Source organism: Erigeron canadensis, chromosome 4 (assembly GCF_010389155.1).
Source record: "Erigeron canadensis isolate Cc75 chromosome 4, C_canadensis_v1, whole genome shotgun sequence".
Lineage (NCBI taxonomy): Eukaryota > Viridiplantae > Streptophyta > Magnoliopsida > Asterales > Asteraceae > Erigeron > Erigeron canadensis.
Window position 1 is genome coordinate 35,651,355 of NC_057764.1, and position 27,963 is coordinate 35,679,317.

Here is a 27,963-nt window from a genome sequence, read left to right on the forward strand (position 1 = left end):
ATGAGTTTTCAATCTAACTCCATTTACGTAATCGTTTTTCCATGAGTGACTTAAAAGAATTATGACTTTGAATATCCTCATCCAAATTGAGAGATATCTAAAAAGGATTGGTTTAAAAATGATTTTTTTTTTCCCAAGCAGTAATGCTATTTTGAGCAGCAAATGCTCTTTTCAAATGTAAGTTTCTAATAAATCATAAATCTCATAAATGCCAGATGATAAGTTTTACCTTGTACACCATGAAAATTATATTGGCAAGTTTAAATTTGTAAGTCAGTGGACTATTGATTTGGTAGCTGACTTGACAACTAGATGGATATTAATTTTGGAGAATCTTTAAGTTTAAGATTTGTGGAAGTAGAAATAAATAAAATATAGAGATCAAAAGATTTGGAAAACTAATGTTTGGCCGGATTTTGGTGGTGGTGGTGGTGCTTAGAACAAGGAAGAAGAAGAAGAAGGAAGAAGAAGGGTATATTTTATATAAACTGACGATTATACCTCACTAACAGCCTTCATTTAACAGAAGTTAGTGCCAGGGACTTTTGGCAACGAAAACGAAAAAGACAGGGACCAATTACAACGAAAAAAAAACACAGAGAGCAAAATGCGAATGTGACAAACCACAGGGACCAGTTGTGACAGTTTCTCTAAATTATATTATTTAAATATATAATGAGTTAAATTATAATAAATAAAAAAATTGAATTACTGTATGTTTTACAAATACAAGCATGACGGTTTACTGTTAGCAATTCTATTATATTTTAAATTAAATATATATTTATTCATAGGTTAAAAAATCAACATTTCTTATATTTTTTTTTATAAAGCTATATTTATTGTTTTTCTTTTAAAGTTTGTATTGTTATTTATTTTCTTGTTTAGATTTAATAAAAGTGAAAAAATAAATATATTAACAAAACTGTTCGTTATATTCTTACTTTTAGATTTAAATTTCTTTATTTTAACTTTAGAATATGAATCTAGTTATATATAATTTGATACGGTATACAAATCAATTCAAAATTATTTGGCTTTTAGTAGATTGATTAATATATTTGAAACGATAATGTAATTATAAAAAAGTTTGAACGATATTTACTAATTTTATAGCTAGACCAAAAAGTGATAGAAAATGCGGGTTCGCACCCGACCAGCACTTAACCCGCTTTGACCGGCAACCGTTGGACCTGCTTTTTAAGAATGACTCATATTTACCCGCACCAGTTTTGTGATCCGTCCATTTTGCGGGTCTAGTAACATACAAGTCCACTATTCACAATTCAGGGCTCAAATGTGTTTACTCCAATCCAAACTTCTTAAATACGGATCCCAACGATATGATTACAGCTGCGCACGAAACTCACTTGACCCCACACCTCATCCACTCTCGTCTCGCCACGTGTACCACCTTCCTTTCCACATAAAGCCAAAAATAAGCTCACTACTCTGCATATAGCTATACATAGACCAACATCTCACCTAAATCAACACCACTCTGCATTCACAACGACGACGTCGTTTCGAGAATCAAAAAATGTAATGCTTTCTTTTGACGATCACTTCTTTTTTTAATTTCTTTGTATTTTTGCTTAAAGTTGATGAATAAATAGTTGAGTACATTTTATTTCATGAGTTTTTAAAAATTTTGTGCTTTTTTTTTAAATATATTTTTATATATGCAGATTAAAAGATTGGCGATGAAGGTGGGCCGTACGACGGAAATGCATTCCGGTAAAGTTTCTAGATGTTCCGGTACGCGCAATCATCGTATCTTATGTTGCGGGTGGGTGTGTGTGTGTGTGTGTCTATATAATATTATATAATAATATAATGTTTGTATGTTCATGTTTGTAAAGAAATCATAGGAGATTGTTTTTTGTATATAAGTATATAACCATTAATAATAGTAAGTAACACCCACCAACGTTTTCCAAGGTTTATGGGTCTCAATACTGTTTAGGACGGTGTATTGGGAAGACTGAAATGTTGACAGTTTTACCCCTACCTACCGTAAAGAGATTGTTTCCATGTTCCACTTAGGATAGAAAAGACCTTTGTCATTGCAAGGCGCAAGGATCAAACCCTTGACCGCTGTTTCGAGAGGCAAAGGTGACCTAAGCGGGCAAGCCTTGCTTTGTATATAACCATTAGTCACTATAAATATTATTTATAGAGTCGTGCTTACAATGTCATGCTTCAAAGTTGACTCGATTATAAAGTTACAGCTTGAAGCACAATTGAAACTTCATTTTAAAGCTCAATATGGCTTGAAAGTCTATTCGAGTGTCTTGAATCAACGTAGATTGAAGTTTTTTCTCAGAGTAGTTCATGAGTTAGATTAACTTGATTACTCATAAATCACAGTATTTGTAACTACATGAACAAAGAAATCACAAATGATGTGACACCGCTAAAATGAAGAGAGCAAAAGGAAGGGTAAGAAGAAAAATAAAGTAACCGATACATCTCATCTGCAAAGGAACCCGTCACAACTTTTGATTCATAGACCACACATATATATGCATCAATAACTTCTACAACAAAGTGTAGAAATTGTGCATTTCGGTGAGTGAAGCAAAGTATATGACTATACACTGAATTAATCACCTCCTTGTAAGTGTAACATTTGCCATGTTAGTTTAAGATAGTAACTAGTGAGCTTCTTTTATGAACTCTAAATCAAAGTTATTGGCAAAGAAGCTTCTTTCGGCTAGTTGGTTCAGATGGTCTATAGTTATTACTCACAAAACATTACTGATTTGGTTGGTGTAGCTTATTTTTTGTTCTTATACTTACTGAGTTACATTTATGGATACTATGAATGACGACAATTTTTTATACATTTTTATGTGAGTTGGATTCATTTACATTCATCTTCTTGACCATACCCATACATGTTTTGGTAACTTTTAATGAGTATTTTGTGGAAACATGGAATAATTGGTTTATGTTAATGCTGTAATTGGAAGTTTTTTTTAAAGTTTTTACTGTGGTAAACGGTCTCATTTGTAAACTTGGAGGCTCTTGTCTAAACTTTATAGTTAGACACTGTATATGCTTTAGCATAATTTGGCTATGACATAGATCTGCAACACCATTTCTGCTTGTATTTTAGCTCATTAAAAATTACTCTGTGGTTTAACACATCCAATTTTAGTGGTTTAACTTTTTGCATTATTCTTAGGTCTTTGTTGTAAACTTTGTATATTACATAGGGGATTTCTTCCTAAAGTTTATTGAGATACAGGATTTCTACTATCTTTTGTTAACTTGGATATGCATGTTTGTTAATGAAGCAGTTAAACGTAAACTGATTCTTGAAAGTAGTGAAGAAAGTGCAACCCGGAGCCCTAAATATACTGCATACTCATCCGATAAAAACAACCGCAAGAAATTTGATTATACAGATCCAGTTGCTCTTAGAAACATGGTAATTGATCTTGATTATCCCAAGTATGGCTCTGTCACAAAAGACATAGAAGATCTTTTTGCAAGAAGGAAGATTCCGATTTTAAATAAATTGTCTTCACCTAGCGTTAATTCAGCAGAGCTTAAATCTGGGAAGGACTCTTCCAACGTGATTGACGATACAAAGCATGAAAACGTTATGTCACACCTGATAATTAACATTGACTCGGATGATGATGATGATGTTAAACCAGCAGTTCAGACTCCTTCCCCACCATTCCAGGATGTAGTATTGAATCAACCTAGCAAGAACCTTTCAATGGTGCAGTATTTGGTTGGTTCACCTGTCTTAAAGATTTGGTCTAATTCATCATATCATTCGATGTACACATCTCTATATACTTTTCAATGCCAAATGTTATAAGCTAAAAGACTATGTTGTAGTATAGTTATATTACTATATGTTGAACATCTTGAGATACTGTATACTATCCATTGATGATAGTAACTTGACCAATTTCTTTATGCTTCTAATAAATATAGATTTTTGCATGAAATGTTCCCTTTAATATTTACATTCCAGCTTTCCATTAGTATATTAATGGTCCTGTGCATTTCTCAAGTGTCTTTTTGGGATATACCCTTTATAATGCTTGTTTTCTGTGGTTTGTAAATCTGTCTAATGTATGTCAGATGCAGATAACCGAGGACGCAAGGAAGAATATATTTGACCTGAAATCAATTTCCCCGGCAGAAGTTACTGGGGCCCAGAACAGAGCTGAGATTGATGGTCAAGTTTCCTTGCAAAAGCTTCAGGTATGTATTCATCTTTTGTCACTAATTATGAATTATGATATACTTGAAATATCATGTTAGTTGTCTTCTTTTTTGGCTTTATAATTCGATGTAATTATCATGTCTCTTGTTGGCCACTGAATAGTACTGCTAAAATGTACATGACTGGTGTCATGGCTTATACAATAAGATAGATGCATTATAACTGTTTCCAGCATTCTCTGGCTATAATACTTTCTCATAATGTCCTCATGACTATAATTCCCTAGCAAGACACTCACATGTAGAATCAATTGTCAAATATGTTGCCATTTGCCGTTCAAAAAAAAATAAAATATGTTGCCATTTGTGTACTGCATACAATCGATTTCTTAGTATGATTTTGTCATGAAGGACACATAATTTCTCTATAGTTTGATTCCAGTTGTTGGCACAGTGATATTTTGCAGCAGAACTTCTATGTTGTATGTGATGTTCCAATACTCCGATATTGAGATCAGGAGTTGTACTTCCTTTAAAGAGAATTAAATTGCTGCTAATTATATTGAACATCCAAGCAAAAGAATTAAAAAAGTAATCATTTTCTGCAAAGATGCACAACTCTACTCCAAGTATATTAATTTACTTATATGTATGCATGTGCTCCAACACTGCAACTAAGTCAGTTGATGCAGAGTAACTGGCAACATTAATATTAGTGATATCTTTCCTGCTTGTGATTATAAATGTCTGATGTGCAATATCTCCTTCTAGTCATAATGGAAAGAAAATACACACCCTATAGATATTATTTACAACATGTTCCTTTATTGAGAGGAGATGTAGGATGGAAGCAAGCAGTTCATCTGGTAATATTGACTTCGATTTGGTGTATATGGAAGAACAGGAATAATCTCGGTTTTAATTCAACAGGACGTTCTATGAGTATAATTATTCAGGAAATTCGGGCTTTATCTTACATATGGATTAAAAGCCGACCAAGATATAAAACTTTGACATGGGAAGCTTGGAGTAATTTTAATGTTTTCGAGTTTGGTTAGATAATATTTTGGTTGGCTTTGTTAATGGTGTATTAATTTACTCTTGGTGTATGCACCTGGTGTATGTATTGTAAACTTGTTTGTGGCTTAACGTTTTGTTGGGTCACCTAATAATAGTAATTGATTTTGTTGGTCGTTCAAAAAAAAAACCTGTTCCTTTATTCTACATTATTTTGATTTCATTAACATGCAGAAGGGAGTTTCTGCTCCAGGCCAAATTTCAATGGAAGGGGAAGATGTAACTGCTGTAGAGCACAATGTTGAGAAAGACAATGATGAGAAGAATGAAAATGACAAGAGGGTAAAAGATGATGACGTGGAAGTTAAAAGTGACAAAGAAGATGGTGTTGTGGATAGTCGAAATGACAAAATCATAGTAGATGACAAGGAGAGTAAAAACAATCATAATAAGGGCATGTATGTCGGTGTTGAGGATGATGATACTGACATGCAAGAAAATGATCCAAGATCCGATTTCAACTTTGATGGCCTGGCTGATATATGGAAAGAAATGGCTATTGGATTAGAATCTTCAAGGGTAAGTAATTATAAGTTAATTATTTCTTATCATCATGCTCATAAATCAAAGGAGTTGCTAATATACAGTCATGATATTGGATAGGTTTTTCATGAGTAAATAGAAAGCTACATTTTTTTGTGTGAAAAGAAATAATCAATTAAAATCTAATCTTTTAACATTGCCTGTTATAGCAATTATCTTAATTAAGTGGTAATCTAGGTAACTGAAGCACCCACTTAGGTCTTTCATTCTAAGTTTGTATTCTATTCTGTACATTGTGCATTGTTTTGGGTCGAAGTATTTTCCAAAAAAACTTATTAATGGATTGTCAGTGGTTAAGCTTTTGTTGTGAGCTGATCAGTCTCATCTTTCAAATGAACTTTTGAAGTAATTTAGGTTGTCAATAACACCTTTATTTCATCATTGATCATTAGTTTGGAATTGAACTTAATGTTATCTAAGCTGATGAATTATATATTCTGTTTATTTCCATCAGGATATAGACCCTTTATCTACGGAACATGCAAGTGAAGATGAAAAAGATTGTGATCATTCTTTTATTTTGAAAGAAGATATTGGTTCCGTTTGCCGTGTTTGTGGAATAATTCAAAGGAGTATAGAATCCATAATTGAATACCAGCGTCCCAAGGTTTATTTTCTCAGTACTACCTTTTATTTTCTGTTATATTAACCAAAAAATGTTACAATTTGTATGCTTTGAGTTGACTATCTTGGTTAAGAACCTAAGATACCTATATCCTAGTATCCTACTTCCTTCTTAATGACAACATATAGTATAGCTATCATGCAGCTGCTACTTATAATAGTTGATGTGATAATTATTGTTTTTCATTGTGTAAATGAAGACCTCAAAGAAATTAATGATACGCTTACATATTATGTGATTATCTCTTCTTTTATATCACTAACATCAGACATTACTTTATTTTCAGGGCTCAAATAGTATAAGAACTCGTTATTATGAAGTTGGCCAAAAGAAATCAGGAGCTTCTGTGGCTCCTATTGCTGATGTGGTGAAGTTACCTGGAACTGATTTCGCTGTTTGTGGCCTATCTGCTCATCCGAGGCACATAAGTCAAATGAAACCACATCAAGTTGAGGGCTTTAATTTTCTTCTTAGAAACTTGGTGTCCGAAAACCCTGGTGGTTGCATCCTTGCGCATGCTCCTGGATCTGGAAAGACATTTATGCTCATTAGTTTCATTCAAAGTTTCATGGCCAAGTATCCAGATGCTAAACCAATGGTGATTCTCCCTAGGGGTATTTTAGGAACATGGAAAAAAGAGTTTGAGAGGTGGAAAGTTGAGGAACTTCGGTTGTTTGATTTGTATTCGGTGAAAGCTGATGGTAGCAGAGGTCAACAGCTTGAAGTGCTAAAACGATGGACTAATCAGAGAAGCATACTATTTCTTGGGTACCAGCAGTTTGCCTCTATTGTGTGTGACATAGACACAAGAGCTGAAACAGTCAGTTGCCAGAATATACTATTGACATACCCTTCAATTCTCATATTAGATGAAGGTCATACTCCGAGAAATGAAGACACTAATATTCTAACTGCTCTTGAGAAAGTCCAGACCCCTAGAAAGGTGGTTCTTTCCGGAACCCTTTATCAAAATCATGTTAGAGAAGTTTTCAATATTCTGAACCTCGTCCGCCCAAAGTTCCTGAAGATGGAGACTCCCAAGTTGATTAAAAGGCGTATTTTGAGCAGAGTACCATATGAAAGCAAGAAAAACCTCATCAAGAATAGCACAAACAATGAGTTTTATGAGGTGGTGGAGCATGCCTTGTTCAAAGATGATAACTTTAAGAGAAAAGTGACTGTCATCAAAGATCTTCGTGAGATGACTAGTAAAGTTCTTCACTATTACAAAGGAGATTTCTTGGATGAACTACCTGGACTTATGGACTTCTCGATCTTTCTCAACCTCACCTCGAAACAAAAACGTGAGATTCCAGGATTGAAAAAGCTACCAATTTTCAAAAGGAATTCCAATGGGAGTGCTATTTATGTTCATCCGGGTCTTAAGTCACTTTTGAAGACTACGGATACAAAAAAAGACACAAGCGGTGACATTGATAGCAAGATTGATCACCTGCTAGAGAAAGTGGATGAGATGGAAGGAGTGAAAGCCAAGTTTTTCCTCAACATGCTCCGCCTTTGTGTATCTGGAGGGGAGAAGCTCTTAGTGTTCAGTCAATATCGATTGCCCCTAAAGTTTTTGGTTCGGCTGACCATGAAGACTAGAAAGTGGAGTCTAGGGAAAGAAATCTTTATGATAACGGGAGATGATAACAATGATGATCGCGAGGCATCAATGGACAAATTCAACAACTCACCTGACTCTCGAGTCTTTTTTGGATCAATTAAAGCATGCGGGGAAGGAATCTCTCTTGTTGGGGCCTCACGAGTCATCATTTTAGATGTTCATTTGAACCCCTCTATTACTCGCCAAGCACTAGGACGTGCCTTTAGACCAGGACAAGTCAGGAAGGTATACACCTACCGGTTAGTTGCTGCAACTTCACCTGAAGAGGAAGACCACGCCACCTGCTTCAGAAAAGAGTCTGTTGCCAAAATGTGGTTCGAATGGAACGAGTATTGTGGTCATCACGACTTTGAGATGGAGACAGTCAGTGTCAAAGATTGTGGTGATGAGTTTCTGGAAACGCCATGTTTGAATGAAGACATTGCCGTCATCTATAAAAGGTTAGTAATTTCTAGCCGCATTACCATCTATACATATATAGTTTCTAATATTGTATTCTGTTTTTCTGTTGTGTTCAACCTTGTAGATGATCACAAATGAGGAAGGCGATTGGTGGTGTTGTTGGTAGCTATATACTTCTTCACGGTTACATGTTGATTATGGTGATCATGATAACCATAGCAAACATAGATCTAATGCTTAGTAATATGAACCACAGTTGATGCTTTTTTTGTTAAGTTATCTTGGTATAAAGGTGCAACTTTTTTTTAGCCTGTTGTATGCTTTACTCTGAATCAGCTGGTTTAAGAAGTGTTTGTTACTTTCATGAATGCATACCTCCTATTGGTTTCCATGAGTAATGTGTATGCCCATTTTGGGATAGGAATGTAGGTTCCAATTTAATTTAAGCAGCTCTAGAAAGACTTATGTATGGTAAAACATTCTTAGTTGTTATTTTATGATCTCTATGACTCTATCAACAAATTTCAAATACTGGTACTTGCTTTCTATAACGATACGATATAGATGTACATGTTTTCGTTAGTGACATGTTTTTCACTAGAGTATCTTCACAATATCTGAACCACATCTCATTTTTGCCATTTTTTTAAAACTTGTTTTTAAAGTATTAAGCTATGGCCTTATAGGACCTAATAATCCACCAAAACAGCTTTGTTTGGACATTTTTTACCCATCCGAAGTAAAGAATTGACAAATTCAACTTCTGCGTGCTTGTTATGTGCTTCGCCTTCACTCAGGTTTATAAAGATATATGTTGCTTTCATGGCTTCCACCTGTAGTCCGGTATCATGATACATTGACACATGCCAAAAATCAAAATTCTTGATCAATTAGGAACAATAACACCATTTTTTGTTAGAATTTCCAAGCATTGGCGATACATCTCAACGATATCTTATTAAAACTAATCATTTAACATATGTAGATCATCTTATTGCTTGTATGCAATACTTTGTCCTTCCATAAAATAACAAAGTGCAGTTAGGACCAAGTTGAACTCATCCCACCCAAAACCAGGAACAATCCAGGTTTTGGGACACTACAGGCTAAGACTATTACCGGGGTCAAAGTTACAATCTGAGTCCATCTAGATTAGTTACAACATATATCAATGATATTACTAAGACATAATTTTTGAAGTAACTTCTGAAGAGCCTAAAAGTTCTACAAGCCTTCTCTGATTGATTTCTAATATTGAAGGAAATTCCCATGACTATCAACACTCACTTGGAAGAGCATTGTAGAAATGGTAGACCTCGTCTTCATCAATAACCCCAACCTCGGTCTCACAAACCATACAACAAACGGGACTAGACAACTCATTATCGACTGAACCACCTTTTTTAACTCGTTTCCTTTTCAAGCTTCCTTCTTCTGATACTTGCTCTTTCTTGATCTTGCAATTAACTACAAAAATTGCTCGGTATTGGGTCACATATTTCTCATGCCTGACAACAAGAGCCAACATTACATGATTAGATATAAAGAAAGAGCAAGAGCAATTTAAACAAGCAACATACTTGTAAACATACGGAAGTATCAGACAATAAGGGGGGTCTATTTTTGCAGTGATAGTAACTAGAACACAATATAACTCCCATGGACAAGGCTTAAAATACCTCAAATACCTAAAGAACCACATTTTCCTGACAATGATCATGCAAAATATTCATGAATTTAGTTGATCCAAATACCTTTGACACTCTAGGCACAGAGTTGTAAAGCAGGCAGGACAGCTAAGCACTGCATCCGAATATTGACCTTTTCTTTTCTTTTGAATCCACAATTGATCTTTATCATCAAGATTTGGATCATAGAACTCGGGTTTGACTGAGTAGTCTATAACATCATCATCTGAAACTGATTGTACATACAATGTCAGCAAAATAAGTCTGAACTATATGATATCTTCATCACAATACAACATAGATAAGATGTACCTCCAATCAACGATAATGCATATAAAAGTTCAATTCATCAAGCAAATTACCTTCAACATTCAAAATAAAAACATTATATAATATAGGCACGGTCATGGAAACTTTCAAAAGACCAAACATAGATCTAGAAAACTAGAACTATGAGTTCCAGAAATAAAAGCTTGACGGAGTAGTTAATACATCTTTGTAAATCTAGACCTAGCAATGCCATATACAATCATCGATGTTTTTACCATCGATAATTAATAATGACACATTTCCCAATAAATGATACACTTATTTACATGTATAACATATTCCAATTAAGTTGCTGCAGAAATTCTATATATACAAGTATAACACTCTCAATTTTACCAGTTCAATAAAGAGGCCAATAACTGTCACCCTTCCACATATGTCCATTATTTTCATACTGCACATATCATTACCAAATCCATATAGATAATTGTAAAATTGCCAATATCAATTTAATGGGGGGCCGTCAGATATAAGCTGCCCCTTCAAAGGTAGCAGAATTTACACAATAGATCAAGTTGGCAAATGTATGCTTTTATCGTCAAATATATAGAATAAATAATTGTCTAAATCAGAACATATGACCTCCTTTATAGGTAAAAGATTAGTTTTCAGCCGTATTTCCGAGATAAATATTTTGGAGCAGTTTGCATTCGAAGTATATAAACGATACTCATACTTTTTTCTCATGAAGCAGACACACTCTTTCTTCAAATTCGCTATGTTGGCTAGTTTCTGGTGACTATAGTTGCATATCATTGGTGAAAATTTGCCAAATACAGGAGATAATGCATTTAAGTTTGGAGCAACTTAAAAGGAAAATATTAGTGTATTAAGGATAGGCGCATTAATTTCATAATCCGTAAAAAACTTATAGCATTATAAAAGGAGTGAAACATGAAAAGCTATCGTATCAAGTTGGGAGTACTTCTAGCAAGTCAAAATAGCTAAATAATTATGTGACCCAATGACATTACCCACGGGTTTTGGGTCCGAATACCACGATGGTGTAGACAGTCTTACCTACTCTCAGGCTCTATCTATAAACTATCAATCTAAATTGTTAATTTGTTTTGTAGTAACTATTATCATAATAATTAAAAAGTAAATAGTACCTTCACATATATCAAAGAAAAAAAAAACCTAAAAACGGAATTCAAGTCTTAAATTATTATATCCTAACAAGTATAGGTAATAATAAGTTATCAAATATATGTGTACAAAAGAAAATTACCTACTGTGTCCTGAACATCTTGATGTTGATTATCGTTTATTATATCCTTGGCGTCAACAGGCATATCCTCCTTCTGTTGCGACATCTGCAAAAAGATACGAATTAGGCCCAGCTCCAAAATTACGATTACGGGTTAGTAACACAGAGTAAGAACAAAAAAGGGTAAAATAACATTACAGAAAGTCAAAAAGAAAATAAAATCAAACCTGAGATACAGGGGAAGGAAGATATAAAAGGAGGTCTTGAATGGGAATCGAATAGGTTAGAGATGATTAAGATAAATTGAATTTTGTGGGCGTTGGGTTTTTTTTTTTTTTTGTCACAGGTGAGGGTTTTGACTTTTTAGGTTCAAAAAATGAACTGCGTTTAGAATGTGCGTGGGGTATTGACTATTGACATCGAACATCCGCAAATGTTAAAACCTATAACCGGGCTTTCTTAAAGTAGCTTTATTTTGAGGACTCATTGAAAAATACATGATCATCTTCAACTGCATAAATCTAATGTGGAGAACTAATAAGAATTAAGTCTGCCACCCAATTTAGATAATCCACCGAATCCATTGCCACCACGATCGATTAGGTGAAACTGTTGTGCAAAGTTTCTTTGTTCACCCTATGCTCGGGCACCATTCAATAATATATTTTTTTCGAAAATGCAAAATGAGGTTGCACTTATTTAACATAATGCACTTAACTTACATAAAAGAAATTTGTAGCCCCAAATTTTATAATAAGTATATAACTATTTAATTAACCTTAAATGCAGTCCTAAGTGTTAGCGTTTAACAAAACTCAATTCTAAAATGAAGACAAATTTCATATGGTAAGAATTAACATATCTGAAATTACAACATTTTATTGATGTTTTCGTTACAACTTTAACCCTCTTAGTGTTAGCATAATAGCATTGGATGGAAGGTAAAAAATAAAATTACTTATGATGAAAAGTATAAAAGATAATTGTCTTTAAAATGCTTTTTAACTCATTATAGTTGATCACTTGATCATATAAGATATTTTGACCGATTTACAATTTGAAGTTCAACAATTTTAGTTGAATAATCATCAAAGATAAAACAGGGCCGGATTTGAGCATGTGCAATCTGCGCAAACGAACATGGCTTAATGTTTTATAGGGGCCCAAAATTTTGTTTGTTCAACCATATATATGAATAAACAGAAAAGGATATTACAAAATGTTATATTTACTCTATTGTTAATGTTTTTTTCTTCCAACTTTTAAGCATATATATTTGAAACCTAGCATAAATAGTGTGATTTTTTAGTTACATAGTCCTTTTTTTTTATAATAATCTGTCAAGAGTATTTATTATTATTATTATTATTATTATTATTATTATTATTATTATCCTTACTTTTAATTTTCACTTTAAATAAACACAAAGGGTATGGACAATCACGATTTACGTTTTAGAGATTGTTAAAATATGGGGTCTATTTTAGTATAGAACAGGACCTTTAAAAACCATGAGACGACCCTGAAGATAAATGGAGTTGATGAGTTTATCATTTGAGATCGAGTTATTAACAAACAATTTTTCACGCATTCATTTAAGAAGATGGATTGATTATACCAAATAGTTTTTGATAAAAAGAGGTGAATTGATCGAAGTGACCCCGTTCTATATCTCGCTTTTTAGTCCCCCAAACGGGACAACGACCAATTCACGTGAACACAATTTACTTTTATTTAATTTTAGATAAGAACAAACCCGAAAAACAAAATTGAGTTTACTTTTTAATTATTATATACTTTTGTAGAAATCAAGTCACGGGGGAAACCGATTGAGTCTACTACACGCCACCCTGGCCATCGATATCTCCACCGTACGTAAAAACTCAAGAAGAATAACCTACACGCGTTTTTCTTTCATTTTCTTACCGTACGGAATTAATCGATCGCCGACTCCAAGCTAATTCAGGTAACACCATCTCCATCCTCAGTTTATATAAGTTTTATTTTTGTGCTATTTTTTTTTAGTGTAGGTAGACAATCATATATTTCTGTTACAGTCACCCCTAAAATAAGATTACACTTTACTTTCACTTAATTAACATGAGTTTATACATTTATACCCCCCAGGGACAGGTTGTTAAGTTTATATGGAAATTTGCAAAAGAAAAACTAATTTAGAAATAATGAAATACCAACTTTGACAACATGGTATCGCTCAAAAGAAGGATTTTTAAAATTTTGACAATGTCGGGTCGCGATTAAATGCTTACATGGACTGTCATATATATGGACTGACGTACGTAGACGCTTGTGGACTGCCATGTAGGTGGTCAATGCAACAAGACACACATTTAAAACATCATGTTTTGTTTCAAACTAGACTTTTATAAAAAAAAAAAAAATGCGACCTAAAATTTGTCACGTTTTTACTTTTATTCATAGAATGCCATTGTTATACATGTTCGGGTCGTTTTGTAGCCAGTTAATTTTACATTGTAAATCCAATTTCTTTTTATATAAAAATTATATTGCTTTTATTACCGTTTAATCCGGTTACAAAATGACTGAACACAGAACAATCTTTCAGCCAAGAGTGGCACAACCCAAATAGTATTGCTTTGGTGTTTAATGCAAGCAGCCCTTCCAAAAACCACACACGTACACGTCCCCGATTTAGTAATCTTTTAATGTTGTTTGACTAGTTTTCTGCATATGCATTAGTTAGTTTTGATCATGAAATCGAACACGACATTAAGTAATGCCATCAGTATATATTAGTTCAGGAAGTAATTAACTTACTTTAATAATCTTCTAAATTTGGTTAAAAGAACTACTACATAGACAGTTACCAGTTTTATTAATTATTTTTGCACTCCTTGATTGTTTGACCCCTATGATCATTTAGAATTATCTTATTATGATAACATAAGGAATATTATATATTATCGCGTTTTGCAAATGCATATATATATATAGAGTTAGTTTGTATTATGAAATCAAAAGGAATATATCGGGTTTTTTTTACAACTTTCTTTTGTGTTTTTCTTGCTGTTAGGACTATATATATATAGATGGATGCTGGTGGCGGGATGGAAGCTCATCAGGTTGAGGGCATCACTTTTCTTCTCAGCAATTTATGCATTACATACTTATCGGTTTACCAAAGTGTTGCGAATTTTTGCGTTACAGACTACTGTATTAGTTAGTCATTATGAACACCACCTTTTTTTCCCACTTATATCTAAATACCACCTATTGGCCCTAGATTATAGGTGATGGTAACGTGGAAGGTGAAAACGACAATATAGAAGTTTATAACATGGAGGGTGAAAATAATTATGATATGGGTGCTGAAGGCGACAATGATGTCGGTATGCAGGAAAGCGATGCAGAATCTAATGTCACGGAGGAAAGTAATCCACCAGCTGATGTCGACTTTCATGGTCTAGCTGACTTATGGAATGAAATGACCGCTGGATTAGAGGCGTCAATGGTATAGATAATGTCTTACTTATATCTTATCGGCATGCTCATCACCAAAGAAAAGTAGTTACAATTGTTTGTGGAACGGGTTATCAATCTTATATGGGAAATAGGTCATTAACGTGATAATAAGTAAACTGATGAAATGCATGTTCTGTTTCTTTGTCAGGATATGGGTCAACCATCATCTAATGAACATGTGATCAAAGACGTAGAAGAATGTGATCATACTTTTATCTTTAAAGACGATATTGGCTATTTCTGTCGTGTTTGTGGAATAATTAAAAGGAGTATCGAATCTATAATCGAGTTCAAGATTCCCAAGGTCTGCTTTCCTCATGCATCCTTCTCTTTCTGGGCCTTTTTCTGTATGATTAAAATATTTTTTTTTCTTTCTTATAAGCTTTAGTTAGGGGTTGATGAGTTTGTCAATGAAAATATTTCACGTGGACAAACGAAATGTAACATAAAGTATAGTATTCTAACTGGAGTAGGTCAAAAGAAATGTTAAATAGAATGTATATATTCTATGATATTTTTGTTGCAGTTCTTGATTTTTTGACCCCTAAGATCATTAGTTGACTTAAAAGTTGAAAATGGACCGTTGCAGCTATATTATGTTCATTTTAAGCACCTTCACAGCAACTCGGTGACAGTTAGATGCTATATGATTAGGTTTCTTCAAATGCACGAGTTATTTAGTATGAAGTTGAAAAGAATCCCAAAGTGATTTTTTTCTTGTTTCTATAGTTACAAGGATCGCCGATTGATCTAAGTGGCCAACATCTATAAAAGGTTAGCACTTTACTTCTTTTCTAAAGCCACTACCATTGATTTTAGTAGTTGATATTTAATATTCGCGAGTTTCCTGCACAGATCATCACGATGAGGAAATGATGGGAGGAAATGATGGACGTGTGTAGTTTTCTCATTTTGCAGCTGAATGTCGTTAATGATCAGTATAACTTATTGAAGCATGTTACACATTGAATGAAACAAAGTATGCACTTACTTATCAATAGACTTTCTGATGCTGGTAGTTGAAAAATTGTTGACTGACATCATATCTTAATGGAATGAACCATTACTAGTTCTGATTGTTTTGTTCCGTTTTCTTGATTTTACAACTTTTTATGCTTCTAATATGCAGCTATAACTTTATTTCAGTTGCATTTAAATACGTTATTATGATTGATGTTTTTTTTTTCTTGGGATGGATTTCTTACAATATTGATGAGTGGTGACTTTAGATTTGGGAGGTACAGTTAACATTTCTTTCATTAACTAAACTATGATGATGGTTCCTGAGAAATGGTATGTGTGGAAAGCTTCTATTCTCGTAGTGTTGTAACCTTAACGTTAGTGACACCCCTTCGCTTATAATTGGGTTTCTGAGAAGATGGTTCTCATTGACATCTGGATCAGCCATTTTTGTGTCCTGTGCTTGATAGGATTATGCTGCACTCTGGTTCATATCTTGTGCTTGATCAAGCAAACTCTCTTTCGGTGCGATTTCTGATGAAGAATTGGAGTCCATTGCAGCCTCTGCAGATTCTTCTTGGTATATTCCTTCCACCATTGGCTTCCATAAACGAACTCTTGCATTTATAAACCAATTTGAAACCTGTACCATATGATAATGTTTGATGCCAAACCAACCCCAGATCATAATATCATATAAGAATGTATTACAAGGCTCCAGAATGTAATTGGATCTGAAGTAGTTCAACTTGGTGCAGTTCGTTCTGGTTCAAGTTCTAAAGATATGCCGTACGTGTATGGAAATTTGAATCAGAATGGAACTCGAAAACATTCTTATTGAAATTTTCCAAACTAACGTCATTATTTTGACTGCAGTGCTGAGCGATGCAGGAAGCTTACCTGACTTTTGGTCAAGCCTGTTTGTCTGGCTAGCGTTGTCTTTTCTGAATCTTTTGGATATCTGGTAAAAACATAAATAAGAAACTCAGAGTTTGGAATCAAGTCTTTTGATAAAACAAATTGCTCTAAATGGTGTTAAAAAAAAATTACGGATGAAGAAAATGCTCAAACAGCCATGCACGTAGAATTGACACACAGCTTTCAGGAAGTCCTCTTTGAGGCCTCCAAACTTGTTCTTGCATCGTGCCAAATTGGTGAACACGGTTCTGTTTTCTAAGCTGCTGATCCACAAATCTCAGTCTGGATATCACAATTTCGTTTTCATTTGAATCTGTGTCACCAAGGCTTCTTGATATGACTTTTATTTGGTTGTTAATTGCATCTCTCAAGCACCGAAAATGGCTTGAAATGGTTTGGAGAGCACGTGATGTGTAGGGCTTTGCAGCTCCACACCCGGCCAATACATCAAATGATGATACAATAACCTGCATTTGATGGGAATATTGTTTGTATCTTCTATCGACCTGTGCACAGTCTTTGTTTTAAGTTCATAGTTGTACTTTCTTGAAATTGTATTGGTTCATACCAAGAAATAAAGATAGAATTTGAAAACCTGGAATCAAATCGGCATATTATAGAAAGAAACTTACTTCGTTCAACATAGACGACAGCTTGGTTATCTTGTTCTTCAAATTTTGTTTCTCTGCAGATGAGAGTGATCTGGTACCTTGTTGATTCTTTGATTCCCCAAAGACTTCTTGGGAATCACTCATGGACTCGTGTTTAAAATGCAATTTTACTTTGTTGACATTAACAAGTTCATCAAGCAGTTGTTGAACTGGAATTCGATACTTTGAATCAGAAATCACATTCCCGGTTGCATATGGATAGCTCTCAGAATTCTGGGTACTTTTCTCCACGAAAACAGGAAAATCAACATTCAGATTCTCATACTGATGCAAATGGAACTGGATCCCCGTGGGTGGATAATGTGAATCCATTTGATGCCTCAGCAACATTTCATGACTCCAACAATCTTTTATGAAACCAAACTCATTTCCTTTAATCTGCATTTCACCAAGTTCATGTTGTGGAACGACACAAGAATTGTGGATATTAACCTTTGGGAAGTCGATGGAGATTTTAGTCTGCTCGGACGTGTACATTGTGCAATCCTGCATAGGTTCTTTTAATCTTCCATTTTCGGAACTTGGTATTTCACTTGACATTTGTCTTGCAATCCTTGTGTTGAATTCTCTGTAAAAGAATGAAATTTATGAAGCATGGTTCAATTGAACAGACATTTAGAATGGAATCAGATAAAGAGTTGACAATATGAAACATTAATTGGTGAGCTAAAAAAGGACATGAACATAATAGCAACCAGTACTTGGATCTTCTGTAAAAAATATTGTCCTTCTATCTTTACAACTGTTTTCAATCAGGGTAAAAAATGGAGAAAAAAATATTTATTTATCTATAACTTTTCCACAAAGAGTAATCACTTTCAAGACAAACCCATATAGTTTAACCACAAATCCTCATAAGATGATAGCCTGCAGATGATGATATGAAATTAAGCATAATTGTAGTAATATCATTTTACTGAATTATAGGGGATATTGCAAGAAACTTACGTAGATTTGGGACACCGGATGCTTATATGATTCTACATTTTACCAAACATACCGATATTAAGAGGTTACAGGTTCGAGTCTTGTTAGACAAATGTGTGATCAATACCGATGTGTGGTGTGGATATTTCTTATTTAGAAAAAAGCTTGACCTTTTCCGGTTTGATCAAGAAATAGTTTTTTTTAGCTTTGTTACCTTTACTTTTCTTGCTATAAATGCATAAGTTTTTCTGTAGCTGAAAAAGAGTAGAGAAGAGCTAGTTGGTGATGAAGGTGGTGGTGGTATTTGGTTAGGGAGAGCAATCTCTAACAGCTAGTTGGTAGACATAAATAAAATCATCCATTAAAACTCAAACCTCTCTAGAATTCTAAAACTCTTCTTAAGCAAGGATGACTTTATGCTATATCTACCAGATTATCCTTTTTTTTTTTTGTGACAAATGGAAAAATTAGTCGACATATATACATTAATTTCAAGTTATTTTTTCTCTTAAACTTGACAATTACATGAGGAAAACGACTCAAAAATATGTCTATAGAAATTAGCTTACACTTACATCTCAACAATATTTCGAAATCGAGCTTTGGGATCACAATTGTGGGATTAATATTTGGTACAAGAGAAATGTACACTTCTAAACGAGTTTACATAACTTGTTTTACAATACGAAGTGACACTGTTAGAACTAAGAAAAAAAAGACAGAAAGAAATAGATTATTTTTACTATATAATTGGTCCATTTCATATGAAACCTTGTTTTATAAAGTTGAACATGTCTTGATACAATATAGTAATCCAGTTGTTACCGACAGAACTTTGTACAACTTTTATAGAATAAATTTTCAAGTACTATCACTGTATACAATCATCGTATTTACAACATATATAAATTCATTCCACTAAAAATTATAAAATTTCTATAGAGAAAAAAAGTTGTGGATTTATGTTGATACTTGGGCAACATATGTTTAGTTCTGGAAAAAGTAAGCTCATTATTGGTACTACAAGAAGAAAATAATACAGAAACTGAATACATTAAATTACCCAAATATATAACTTTTCTTTCATTAAAAATTTGTGAAAAATCAACACATATCCTGCTAAAATAATCACGGTTTAATTTCGTTTCCATTTCACAGGACAATGTCCAAAGCCAGAACATTGTTTGAGACTAGTTTTTGGAAATCAGTAAACCAAGCCCAAAATACCTAGGAGTCGATGTTTCTCGACGGTTATATACCTTTCCTAATAGAGTAGCAAAGGTTTTGTTTTCGATAATTTACTGAATAAACTAACTTAAGCGTAATAGACCTTGTTTCTCGACGGTTATTATACACCTTTGCTAATAGAGTAATAAAGGTTTTGTTTTCAATAATTTACTGAATAAACTAACTTAAAAGGTCTTGTTTCTCGACGGTTATTATATACCTTTGCTATTAGAAAGTGTATGTAGCATGATGATCAATTCATCACAATTTTTTGACCATTATATCACTAAATAAGTAAACATGCTTCATATTATTATATCATATAACATCTTAAAACATATTTAATAATATATAATTAAAAACTGATGATGCATCGATCATCATTTATACAACTTTTAACTTTAACTAATCAGAACAATACTTAATCATTCTATAAAATTGTAAAATGAATCATTCTACAGTATTATATCGATCATTTTTTGTTAAAAAAAAAAAATCAAAACAATACTATTCTACATTTTTTTCAACTCTCCACCACACTTAGTTGTCATGTGTCCACGTTTATTTTCATTTAATCCTATATTTACATTTTGACATGTGTCAATTATATGTAGGCAACGGAAAACAAAAATTATTTGTGAATTTACATTCCATTAAATTTCTTAGAAAAAAAAAAGAAAAAGGAAGAAAAGAGAAAAATACATAGAAGTTCCTTTTTTAACTTTCCTTTTTTTTTATATTTTTTTTATGTCTTCCTGTCTGAAAAACATTAACAACAACAACACCACCTGATCATCAAAAATCATGGCTAAAACCAGAGCCACAAGAAAAACCCAAACCCTAATTGATTCATATACCATCAAATCAATCCATAAATCCATCAAACGTATAATTCACTTTCATATATATATATATATATATATATATATACATATATATATCTTTCTATATATCTATATCTATCTATCTAATTATATACAGTATCTAACTACTTAGTAACTAAATTTTTTGTGTTATTTATGATTTTCAGCTGGAGACTGCGTGTTGATGCGGCCATCAGATTCTTCAAAACCATCGTACGTCGCAAAAATTGAAAAAATCGAATCCGACAGTAGTAGTAAAAAACGATCATCAAAGAACAACAACGTTAAAGTTCATGTCCAGTGGTATTACAGGCCGGAAGAATCGATAGGCGGCCGGAGACCGTTTCACGGAACCAAGGAGTTGTTTCTTTCCGATCATCATGATGTTCAGAGCGCCGATACAATTGAAGGAAAGTGTGTTGTTCATACTTTTAAAAGCTATACTAAACTTGATGCTGTTGGAAACGACGATTTCTTTTGTCGGTTCGATTATAATTGCTCTACTGGTACCTTTGTTCCTGATCGAGTTGCAGTGTATGTATTAGATATTTCTTATATATTGTATTTTTTTTGTTTTATTTTTGTTTGTGGACTAATTGTGATGTTAATGTGACAGATATTGTAAGTGTGAGATGCCTTATAATCCCGACGATTTAATGGTTCAATGCGATGGCTGCAGCGATTGGTATGTAATTTGTTTGTATTTCAAGTTTAATTATTGGATAATGTAACAACCTGTCCCAAGTAGTTAGATAGAGATAGAAGCTTAAACACTTTATAAGTTGAAAATTATGAGTTGTTGATAGTTTTAAACGGGTCATTTTAGCAAACCCAAACCCGACTCATCATTTAGTAAAGCATGTTTATTGTGATGATCCATTTATATTTAGTCGTCATAAACCAAGCCCGTGGTCATGATGGAAATTGACACCCCTATAGCTCGTAGAACGTTTTATCATGGTTGTATGCTGATATATCAAGTTATCGGCTAGACAACTTTTTAGGGGTTGATACAAGTATGTAATGTCCTGATGGTTTGTATCTAGCTAGTAAATGTTAGCATTTTTGTATATGGTTTTTGTTTAATAAGGATCTAACTTGAACCATGATATATTTGGATGTTTGAGATCTTGGATTCTAGGTTGTTAGTTAATGATAGAAGTTTGGTTGTATTTGGTTTAGGTTTCATCCTGCTTGTATAGATATGGAGCCAGAGGAGGCTAAAAAAATTGAGCATTTCTTCTGTGAGAGCTGTTCAGCTGAAGAACAAAAGCTGCTCCAGAATTCTAACGCTGCTTCCATACATACGAATATGAAGGTAATTTCCATGTCTAACGACATGAAATGCTTGCATAAGATTGTGATGCATAAATTATGTCAAATTTTACCTTTCTTTAAAATCATATATCCGGAGAACATGATGACTGAAGTCACTGATGAACTTTCAGGTGGGAACAAAGCGTCGTCGGCGGTAATGCATGTACGGGTTTAAGTATCAAATTTAAACTCGATGTTTAATATATAGTGTGGACCTGTATAATGGCAGCGATAGTAGCAACGAAACAAACTTAATGTATACGGTTCCTTAAAAAGTGTTTCGTAGTCAAATTTATGTATATTAGGGGTTTCCGACTCTTTTGTGGTTTTTGTATCCGTATGTATATTAGAGGTCATCTTGTATGTACTTAATTACCTTATTATATATGTATGTTTTAAATATTCACATGGGAATGATATTGTTTCCTTGTAGGATGCGTAGAGGTTTACTGGTGACTGTTATGTGCAGAGTAGCATAATTCACATAACAATCTCACCCTCTAGCATTCCTTGTATTTTCTTATGTAGTTTTATTTTCGTTAAGTTTTTTTTTTCTTTGTAACTGGTAGAACAATCACTGCCAGATTAATTAATCAGTTCAATTTGCCCATATAGTCACTAGTAACCTAGTAGTAGGGGTGCAAAAATAACCCAACCATGCTCCAATGGGTATGGGACTGTGGGTTACTTGGATCACTTTATACATGCTTTGGACAAGTCATTTTTATTCAGTGGACCCAAACTCAAGTTAGTTCTATATACTTATATATAGCTTATGTAAAGACAATAATAGCAAATGAAACATCAACGAGTTATGCACTTATACTTTCTTGTTTGAAACATGATATAATTGGTGCCCCCTCTCAGTCTCAGAAGTCTTGATTATATTGGAGCTTTAGGACCTCACAAACATGGTTCTGTACCCCTTTATAATTTCAGAAGTGGTTTTCCTACATTTCTTAAATTCTTATCTAGTTCTAGTGCTTGAACCGTATATGTTGTGCTAATGAAGATGTTTATATTCGAAAAAAATACAACAAAGCAAAGCACTGTTACATAATCCATTGCTGTTAAGTTGTAAAATGTTTTGATTTGGGCTATGATATGGCTCTGTTTTATGTTCTGCTCTCAATTTAAACTTCTATTTAGAACAGGTGATTACAACATTTCGGTCAAGTGACTAATTAAAAACATCATGTTGTTTATGTTGTGCTGTTTCTCATGTGTCTTACTTGTTTGTTGACTTCATGCACAAATGTATTATTTGAATCATCTAATGTTTGAGCATTAATTTGATGTTTGTGCATGAACAATATGAACATACATTGTACTAATTGTAAATAAAGATGCCGCCGTTGATTAAGTGTGACACCAATATCGATGATTGTGACGCTAGAAAGGGAGGAATCTTTCAAGGTAGATTTAGGTAATGGCTTATGGTTCTAGTGGGGAGATAGCTTCAACCTTGATCGTGCCATTTACGCTTCTGACCTTCCATCAATTAATACATCATTCTTTAGAGTTCCATTCATATTCTATCTTATCATATTGATATAGAATAAATCCACGAAGAAGTATTGGACTCTTTACCCGTTATTGTACAAATAAAGAAAATGACATAGATAATAAAATATTATCTTAAATATATCAAAAGATCCAAATTTTTAAAATTTTCAAAAAATACCTATAAAATATCGCAACCACGCAAGGTGTTGCGTTTCTGGGTAAAATCTCAAAACCCCAAATAAGTCTTGAATTTCTAGGCAAAATCGCAAGTACTCATTCAGCATTAAGCATAATAAAATCTCGAAACATATTATTTCTTCAGAAGTCAAAGAAGCTAGGTTGGTACATCGTACATGTCAAATACATATCCATAGGGGTGGATTATTTTAGGACCACCACTTATTTTTGGACCAATTAGGTACACATCATAATCATCATCATCACCGACCACCACCACCATCACCATGATCATCTCTGACCAAAAACATGGTCCTCCGGCTCCGGCGACCACCGTTGTCGCCGGAAAACCATGATGGTGGTCGGAGATAATCATGGTGATGTGTAAGTTACAAAAAACACATGTCCTAATTGGTCCTAAAATAATGAGCGGTGCTAAAATAACTTTCACCCTATCCATATATGCATTTAGCATTACAAGACATAACTAGCATTACATGAGTATTTCTCGTATCGCTAGATTACATTTTCATAAACAGAATGGTCAACATTTCTTATCCTACAAATGAAGTCTCGGATTCGATTGTCTCTTCAACTTCTAAATGGTCTTTGTCTTCCCAATAAAAGAAGAAAAGATTTATACATTTCTCAGACTTGTCAACTCTATATTCTATAAGTCTAATTTCATGGAGCTTGATATAAATAGTACACAACAATCAAAATTTTGCTTACTTTTTAGCATAATAAAGTTATTGACTTGTAGGTTTTGGTTCCTTTATCGGGAAAGAAGTGAAAAGGATCCACCCATTGTGGACGAGAATCGTGTGCCGTATGGGCCACAAAAATGACCCTATCACGGCCACAAGTGGTGTGCCTTTTTGTCAACTTTGAACTCTTTGCCAATATTCACATCTTTGGGCCCTTTCACCATCCATTATGCACTTTTTCTTTTTTCAAAATCCTTTTAGTCAAACTTATTAAAATAATAATCAGAGCCTTTTCATTTTAAACAATGATCAATTTCCAAAAGTGAGCTTAAATTAACTAGGCAATTTAAATCGACTATAGGTAAAAGTACATAAAAAATCACTCATAATCTATCCTTCGTAGATTCTCGCTCAATTTGTTTATTTTCCTACCATCATAGTCGTTGAAAATGGTCTAAGTTTGACATGAAGGTAGTTATATCACGTTATTTGGTCAAGTCTTGGTTGTTGAATCGTCCATAGGATGCCAATATCGATTGTAGAACATCACAGAGTCACCTCGAACAGCATATCCATCTGCATTGCGGTGCCAACTATAATAAGCATGTGTCCGGTTCTTGATCTCCAAAGTTGCATGACCAAAGCTCGCTTCTCTGTAGGCTGAGTACTTTGGTTGTGGTTCCGTCATACTGCATAATATTAATAAGATTTATTCTCAATTAAATATGCACTTTAATATCAAAAACTATTTTAGTCAAATTTATTTCTCACTTGTTAGCTAAGCCTTCAATATTTCCCCCGTCGCCTATAGTTATATACACAGGGGCAGATTGATCGATCACAGGAGAGCATTCCCCGTTCACAATGTTGTAAGCAATATTTGATATACGTTCCTGTATAATAGTTTAAGATACATTCAAACCAAATATACTTGTATCTACATAAAACCTCCTTTTTTTGGGTAATTTATAGCACTTACCGAGCGTTCATAAGCATGAACATGACCAGCAAACACAAGATCAACTTTGTATTGCACGAACCATGGCTCAAACATGACTCTCATGGTCTCCCCTTCCATATAATGGTAACTATTGCTATTGTACCATGGTGAATGCATTAGAACAATCAACCACGGGGTCTCCTTTCTGTTAACCTTTGGTAGTTCCTCTAGAAGCCATTGATATTGCGGCGTATACATCCCTAAACAAACCACATGCATGCATCATACATATAACGATAGATTAGCTTTAATTAATGGACCTCTAAAGATGCCTAATCCGTTAATTGACACATTAATTATGACTCTTTTTCACTAGTCCTGTTTTTCACTATACCCATTTTAAGACAACGCCATTCAGGTCTATCAATCATTCTATACTATATCTCAAGTCTTAACTATAGAGTTTTGTATTAGTAGTAACTTTAGAATTTTCAAAAAGCCCAGAGACTACCATAGGCCGAGTAAGAAGAGAGTACTATAACATAGGCTGATGCTCTTTTGATCGAATACCATAGTGGCTCTGTGCTGCCAGATGCTCTAAAGGGGACTCGGTAACGATGAAGAAAAGGCTTAAATGGTTTGGTTTCACCCTGAAAGGAATCGAGATTTTATTAGTCACTGCAAAGTCTACGATCAACTAAAATGAATATTTTAACAAATCGAGATATAATTTATGATATCCCATATTTTAGTGTGTCTTACACAAGGTAAGGTTCACATTGGGTGATTTTGCATACTAAAAAACTTTTTTATTGACACTTTCACCTTTTACTTTTTGTCCCAAAAGTGTCAATTTTAGCCTTATACACATATCATGTGTCACACAACACATTGTATATCGGTATAGTACTTACTATACTCGGCTCGTAATCCAGCTCGTGATTTCCAGCAGTCCAGATCCATGGCTGAAATGCAGTAATGCGTTCAGCAAACCTCCCCCAACTATCCCATCTCGAATTGTCATGGAACTTATAGTAATCAGCATATGATATATCGCCAACAAACAACACAGCTTGCCCTTTCACTGGATTCTTTTCATAATGTGTGAGTGTAAGATTCGAATCATATGTTTGACCAAGATCCCCTGCACAACAATATAGTTAAGTCAAACCAAACCACTTTATATATATAATGTTAACTCAAATAGTAGTTAATGTAGCTAAATTACCCATGATCCCAAAAGTGTATGGGACGTCTGGTCCGACCGGTGGTGGAGTCATGAACCAAAACCGCCTTGTGGTGTGACCAGTCCCAAGCTCATAATGGTACTTTGTGTTAAACTGCAATATCAATATTACGTGTTAGGGGTAAATAAGGTATTTTAAGTTACAGATATACAAACTTCTAAACTATGAAATGCTATTAGGCTATCTTCAAAGATAACTTTAACTGCAATATCATATCCGTCCCAATCCTAAAAATCCTTTAATTTTACCTTCAACCTAACAAACATCTTTACATATCCTTATTATATATACAAACAAATAAATAAATAATAAAAGCATGGACAAACACCCTATCGACAAGACAAACACACTTTAATGTTATGGACAAACCACACATTTTATGACTTAAACCTTAGAAAACAGAACAAGAAAAAAAAAATCAGTTAGAATTGAATTTGAAACCCAATAACGAACCTCCAAATTCTTGAGATTGCAATGATGAATGAATCCAGAAGTGTAATTGTAGTATTTGTAAGTAGTGATAGAACCAGTGGCTTTGTATCTTTGGCTGTTTTTATCGGCCCAATACACCACCATGCTTGACCCGGGTTCATCTTGAGTCACCCAAGACACAATTACTCCTCTCCCCACATGGTCTCCTTGCGTTATATGCACCTGCCACAAAACCCAACCCAAATCAATCCAGCGTACAAATCTTAATGCAAGAAATACAAGTAAAACAAAACAAATTTATTTGTTGTTATCCGAAGTATCAAACAGACTACGATAACTTTTTGCATGTAGATCTACCCATGACTTAAGCCCCGTGAACCCATTCGGGTCACATGGTTCAACTACAAATATATATATATATATATATATAGATACATAAAATATATGTATATGTACCTGTTGAGGAGCATTGTAGCCAGGGGGATGAGAGAAGACATCACTATCGAAAGGCATATCGATGGATTTAACTTCTTTTCTAACAAAAGAGCTTGTAACTCCACCATTAATGAATGTTACTTGGTGTAACAAAATTACCAACACAACACAGAAGCATACGTACAACCCCATTTGTAGTGTGAAACACACACACAGTGGAAGGCGTTAGTTACAGTGTTGGTTTTGAGACAAAGGATATAAGGAAGCAAGAAATGGCATTTTATATATATAGGCGATATAAGAGTGAGGGTCAACACTCTTGGTATTTTATTTAAGAGGTTCATATTTTATGGAATATAAAATTAATAATATTTTGGAATATATGTTTGGTTTGATAAAAGAGTTTTGTCTTTTGCTTGGCATTTATCAATTTGATTTT

At 33.8% G+C, this 27,963-nt stretch overlaps 6 protein-coding genes across 8 annotated transcripts; 3 read left to right on the forward strand and 3 right to left on the reverse strand.

Annotated features, from left to right (window-relative positions):
• The first annotated feature begins 1,484 nt into the window (after positions 1-1,484).
• On the forward strand, positions 1,485-8,808 carry LOC122597491 (protein CHROMATIN REMODELING 35-like). The gene is made up of 8 exons (XM_043770080.1): positions 1,485-1,542; positions 1,689-1,758; positions 3,303-3,835; positions 4,108-4,230; positions 5,443-5,787; positions 6,266-6,418; positions 6,723-8,503; positions 8,590-8,808. Exons 2-8 carry the CDS (start codon positions 1,704-1,706, stop codon positions 8,591-8,593), a joined length of 2,994 nt encoding a protein of 997 aa, XP_043626015.1. The 5' UTR covers positions 1,485-1,542; positions 1,689-1,703; the 3' UTR covers positions 8,594-8,808.
• Positions 8,809-9,436: 628 nt separating this feature from the next.
• On the reverse strand, positions 9,437-12,098 carry LOC122597880 (E2F-associated phosphoprotein). Its single transcript, XM_043770458.1, has 4 exons — positions 11,921-12,098; positions 11,715-11,799; positions 10,220-10,385; positions 9,437-9,973 (listed from the first exon to the last, which is right to left on the reverse strand). The coding sequence occupies exons 2-4, from the start codon at positions 11,797-11,799 to the stop codon at positions 9,742-9,744; spliced, it is 483 nt and encodes a 160-aa protein (XP_043626393.1). The 5' UTR covers positions 11,921-12,098; the 3' UTR covers positions 9,437-9,741.
• Positions 12,099-13,492: 1,394 nt separating this feature from the next.
• Positions 13,493-16,270, forward strand: LOC122597812 (protein CHROMATIN REMODELING 35-like). 3 transcript variants are annotated; one of them, XR_006323463.1, is made up of 6 exons: positions 13,493-13,659; positions 14,749-14,797; positions 14,959-15,186; positions 15,346-15,501; positions 15,852-15,971; positions 16,053-16,270. XR_006323463.1 is itself a non-coding variant. In XM_043770389.1 (6 exons), exons 2-5 carry the CDS (start codon positions 14,765-14,767, stop codon positions 15,966-15,968), a joined length of 459 nt encoding a protein of 152 aa, XP_043626324.1. In that variant the 5' UTR covers positions 13,493-13,659; positions 14,749-14,764; the 3' UTR covers positions 15,969-15,971; positions 16,053-16,270. The 3 variants fall into 3 exon arrangements, 2 of the variants coding, with proteins under 2 accessions (XP_043626324.1, XP_043626325.1); XM_043770389.1 differs by having other exon boundaries at positions 15,927-15,971; XM_043770390.1 differs by having other exon boundaries at positions 15,073-15,186; positions 15,927-15,971.
• A 47-nt stretch (positions 16,271-16,317) lies between these two features.
• Positions 16,318-18,723, reverse strand: LOC122597811 (BEL1-like homeodomain protein 7). The gene is made up of 6 exons (XM_043770388.1): positions 18,695-18,723; positions 18,576-18,613; positions 17,708-18,314; positions 17,208-17,581; positions 17,058-17,118; positions 16,318-16,800 (listed from the first exon to the last, which is right to left on the reverse strand). Exons 3-6 carry the CDS (start codon positions 18,284-18,286, stop codon positions 16,630-16,632), a joined length of 1,185 nt encoding a protein of 394 aa, XP_043626323.1. The 5' UTR covers positions 18,287-18,314; positions 18,576-18,613; positions 18,695-18,723; the 3' UTR covers positions 16,318-16,629.
• A 1,899-nt stretch (positions 18,724-20,622) lies between these two features.
• Positions 20,623-22,494, forward strand: LOC122596245 (chromatin remodeling protein EBS-like). The gene is made up of 5 exons (XM_043768794.1): positions 20,623-20,786; positions 20,931-21,297; positions 21,380-21,448; positions 21,946-22,081; positions 22,212-22,494. The coding sequence occupies exons 1-5, from the start codon at positions 20,705-20,707 to the stop codon at positions 22,236-22,238; spliced, it is 681 nt and encodes a 226-aa protein (XP_043624729.1). The 5' UTR covers positions 20,623-20,704; the 3' UTR covers positions 22,239-22,494.
• Positions 22,495-24,783: 2,289 nt separating this feature from the next.
• Positions 24,784-27,795, reverse strand: LOC122595231 (purple acid phosphatase 2-like). Its single transcript, XM_043767568.1, has 8 exons — positions 27,546-27,795; positions 27,111-27,311; positions 26,639-26,750; positions 26,325-26,554; positions 25,922-26,060; positions 25,450-25,670; positions 25,242-25,363; positions 24,784-25,159 (listed from the first exon to the last, which is right to left on the reverse strand). Exons 1-8 carry the CDS (start codon positions 27,714-27,716, stop codon positions 24,964-24,966), a joined length of 1,392 nt encoding a protein of 463 aa, XP_043623503.1. The 5' UTR covers positions 27,717-27,795; the 3' UTR covers positions 24,784-24,963.
• Positions 27,796-27,963: the final 168 nt, after the last annotated feature.

What these genes read in the sequence shown, in the direction of transcription:
- LOC122597491 (XM_043770080.1), top strand. Translation starts at nt 1,704, where the DNA reads ATGAAGGTGGGCCGTACGACGGAAATGCATTCCGGTAAAGTTTCTAGA. An exon ending in CTTTTCAATGCCAAATGTTA is followed by an intron (nt 3,836 to 4,107) that starts TAAGCTAAAAGA and finishes AATGTATGTCAG; the next exon opens with ATGCAGATAACCGAGGACGC. An exon ending in TTTCCTTGCAAAAGCTTCAG is followed by an intron (nt 4,231 to 5,442) that starts GTATGTATTCAT and finishes ATTAACATGCAG; the next exon opens with AAGGGAGTTTCTGCTCCAGG.
- LOC122597880 (XM_043770458.1), bottom strand. Translation starts at nt 11,799, where the DNA reads ATGTCGCAACAGAAGGAGGATATGCCTGTTGACGCCAAGGATATAATA. An exon ending in AGATGTTCAGGACACAGTAG is followed by an intron (nt 10,386 to 11,714) that starts GTAATTTTCTTT and finishes ATGTACAATCAG; the next exon opens with TTTCAGATGATGATGTTATA. An exon ending in CTGTGCCTAGAGTGTCAAAG is followed by an intron (nt 9,974 to 10,219) that starts GTATTTGGATCA and finishes TCTTGTTGTCAG; the next exon opens with GCATGAGAAATATGTGACCC.
- LOC122597812 (XM_043770389.1), top strand. Translation starts at nt 14,765, where the DNA reads ATGGATGCTGGTGGCGGGATGGAAGCTCATCAG. An exon ending in GCGGGATGGAAGCTCATCAG is followed by an intron (nt 14,798 to 14,958) that starts GTTGAGGGCATC and finishes TATTGGCCCTAG; the next exon opens with ATTATAGGTGATGGTAACGT. An exon ending in CTGGATTAGAGGCGTCAATG is followed by an intron (nt 15,187 to 15,345) that starts GTATAGATAATG and finishes TTTCTTTGTCAG; the next exon opens with GATATGGGTCAACCATCATC.
- LOC122597811 (XM_043770388.1), bottom strand. Translation starts at nt 18,286, where the DNA reads ATGTCAAGTGAAATACCAAGTTCCGAAAATGGAAGATTAAAAGAACCT. An exon ending in TGTCGTCTATGTTGAACGAA is followed by an intron (nt 17,582 to 17,707) that starts GTAAGTTTCTTT and finishes GACTGTGCACAG; the next exon opens with GTCGATAGAAGATACAAACA. An exon ending in TTTGAGCATTTTCTTCATCC is followed by an intron (nt 17,119 to 17,207) that starts GTAATTTTTTTT and finishes TGTTTTTACCAG; the next exon opens with ATATCCAAAAGATTCAGAAA.
- LOC122596245 (XM_043768794.1), top strand. Translation starts at nt 20,705, where the DNA reads ATGGCTAAAACCAGAGCCACAAGAAAAACCCAAACCCTAATTGATTCA. An exon ending in GTTCCTGATCGAGTTGCAGT is followed by an intron (nt 21,298 to 21,379) that starts GTATGTATTAGA and finishes TTAATGTGACAG; the next exon opens with ATATTGTAAGTGTGAGATGC. An exon ending in CCATACATACGAATATGAAG is followed by an intron (nt 22,082 to 22,211) that starts GTAATTTCCATG and finishes ATGAACTTTCAG; the next exon opens with GTGGGAACAAAGCGTCGTCG.
- LOC122595231 (XM_043767568.1), bottom strand. Translation starts at nt 27,716, where the DNA reads ATGGGGTTGTACGTATGCTTCTGTGTTGTGTTGGTAATTTTGTTACAC. An exon ending in GCAATCTCAAGAATTTGGAG is followed by an intron (nt 26,751 to 27,110) that starts GTTCGTTATTGG and finishes TTGATATTGCAG; the next exon opens with TTTAACACAAAGTACCATTA. An exon ending in TGGATTACGAGCCGAGTATA is followed by an intron (nt 26,061 to 26,324) that starts GTAAGTACTATA and finishes GATTCCTTTCAG; the next exon opens with GGTGAAACCAAACCATTTAA.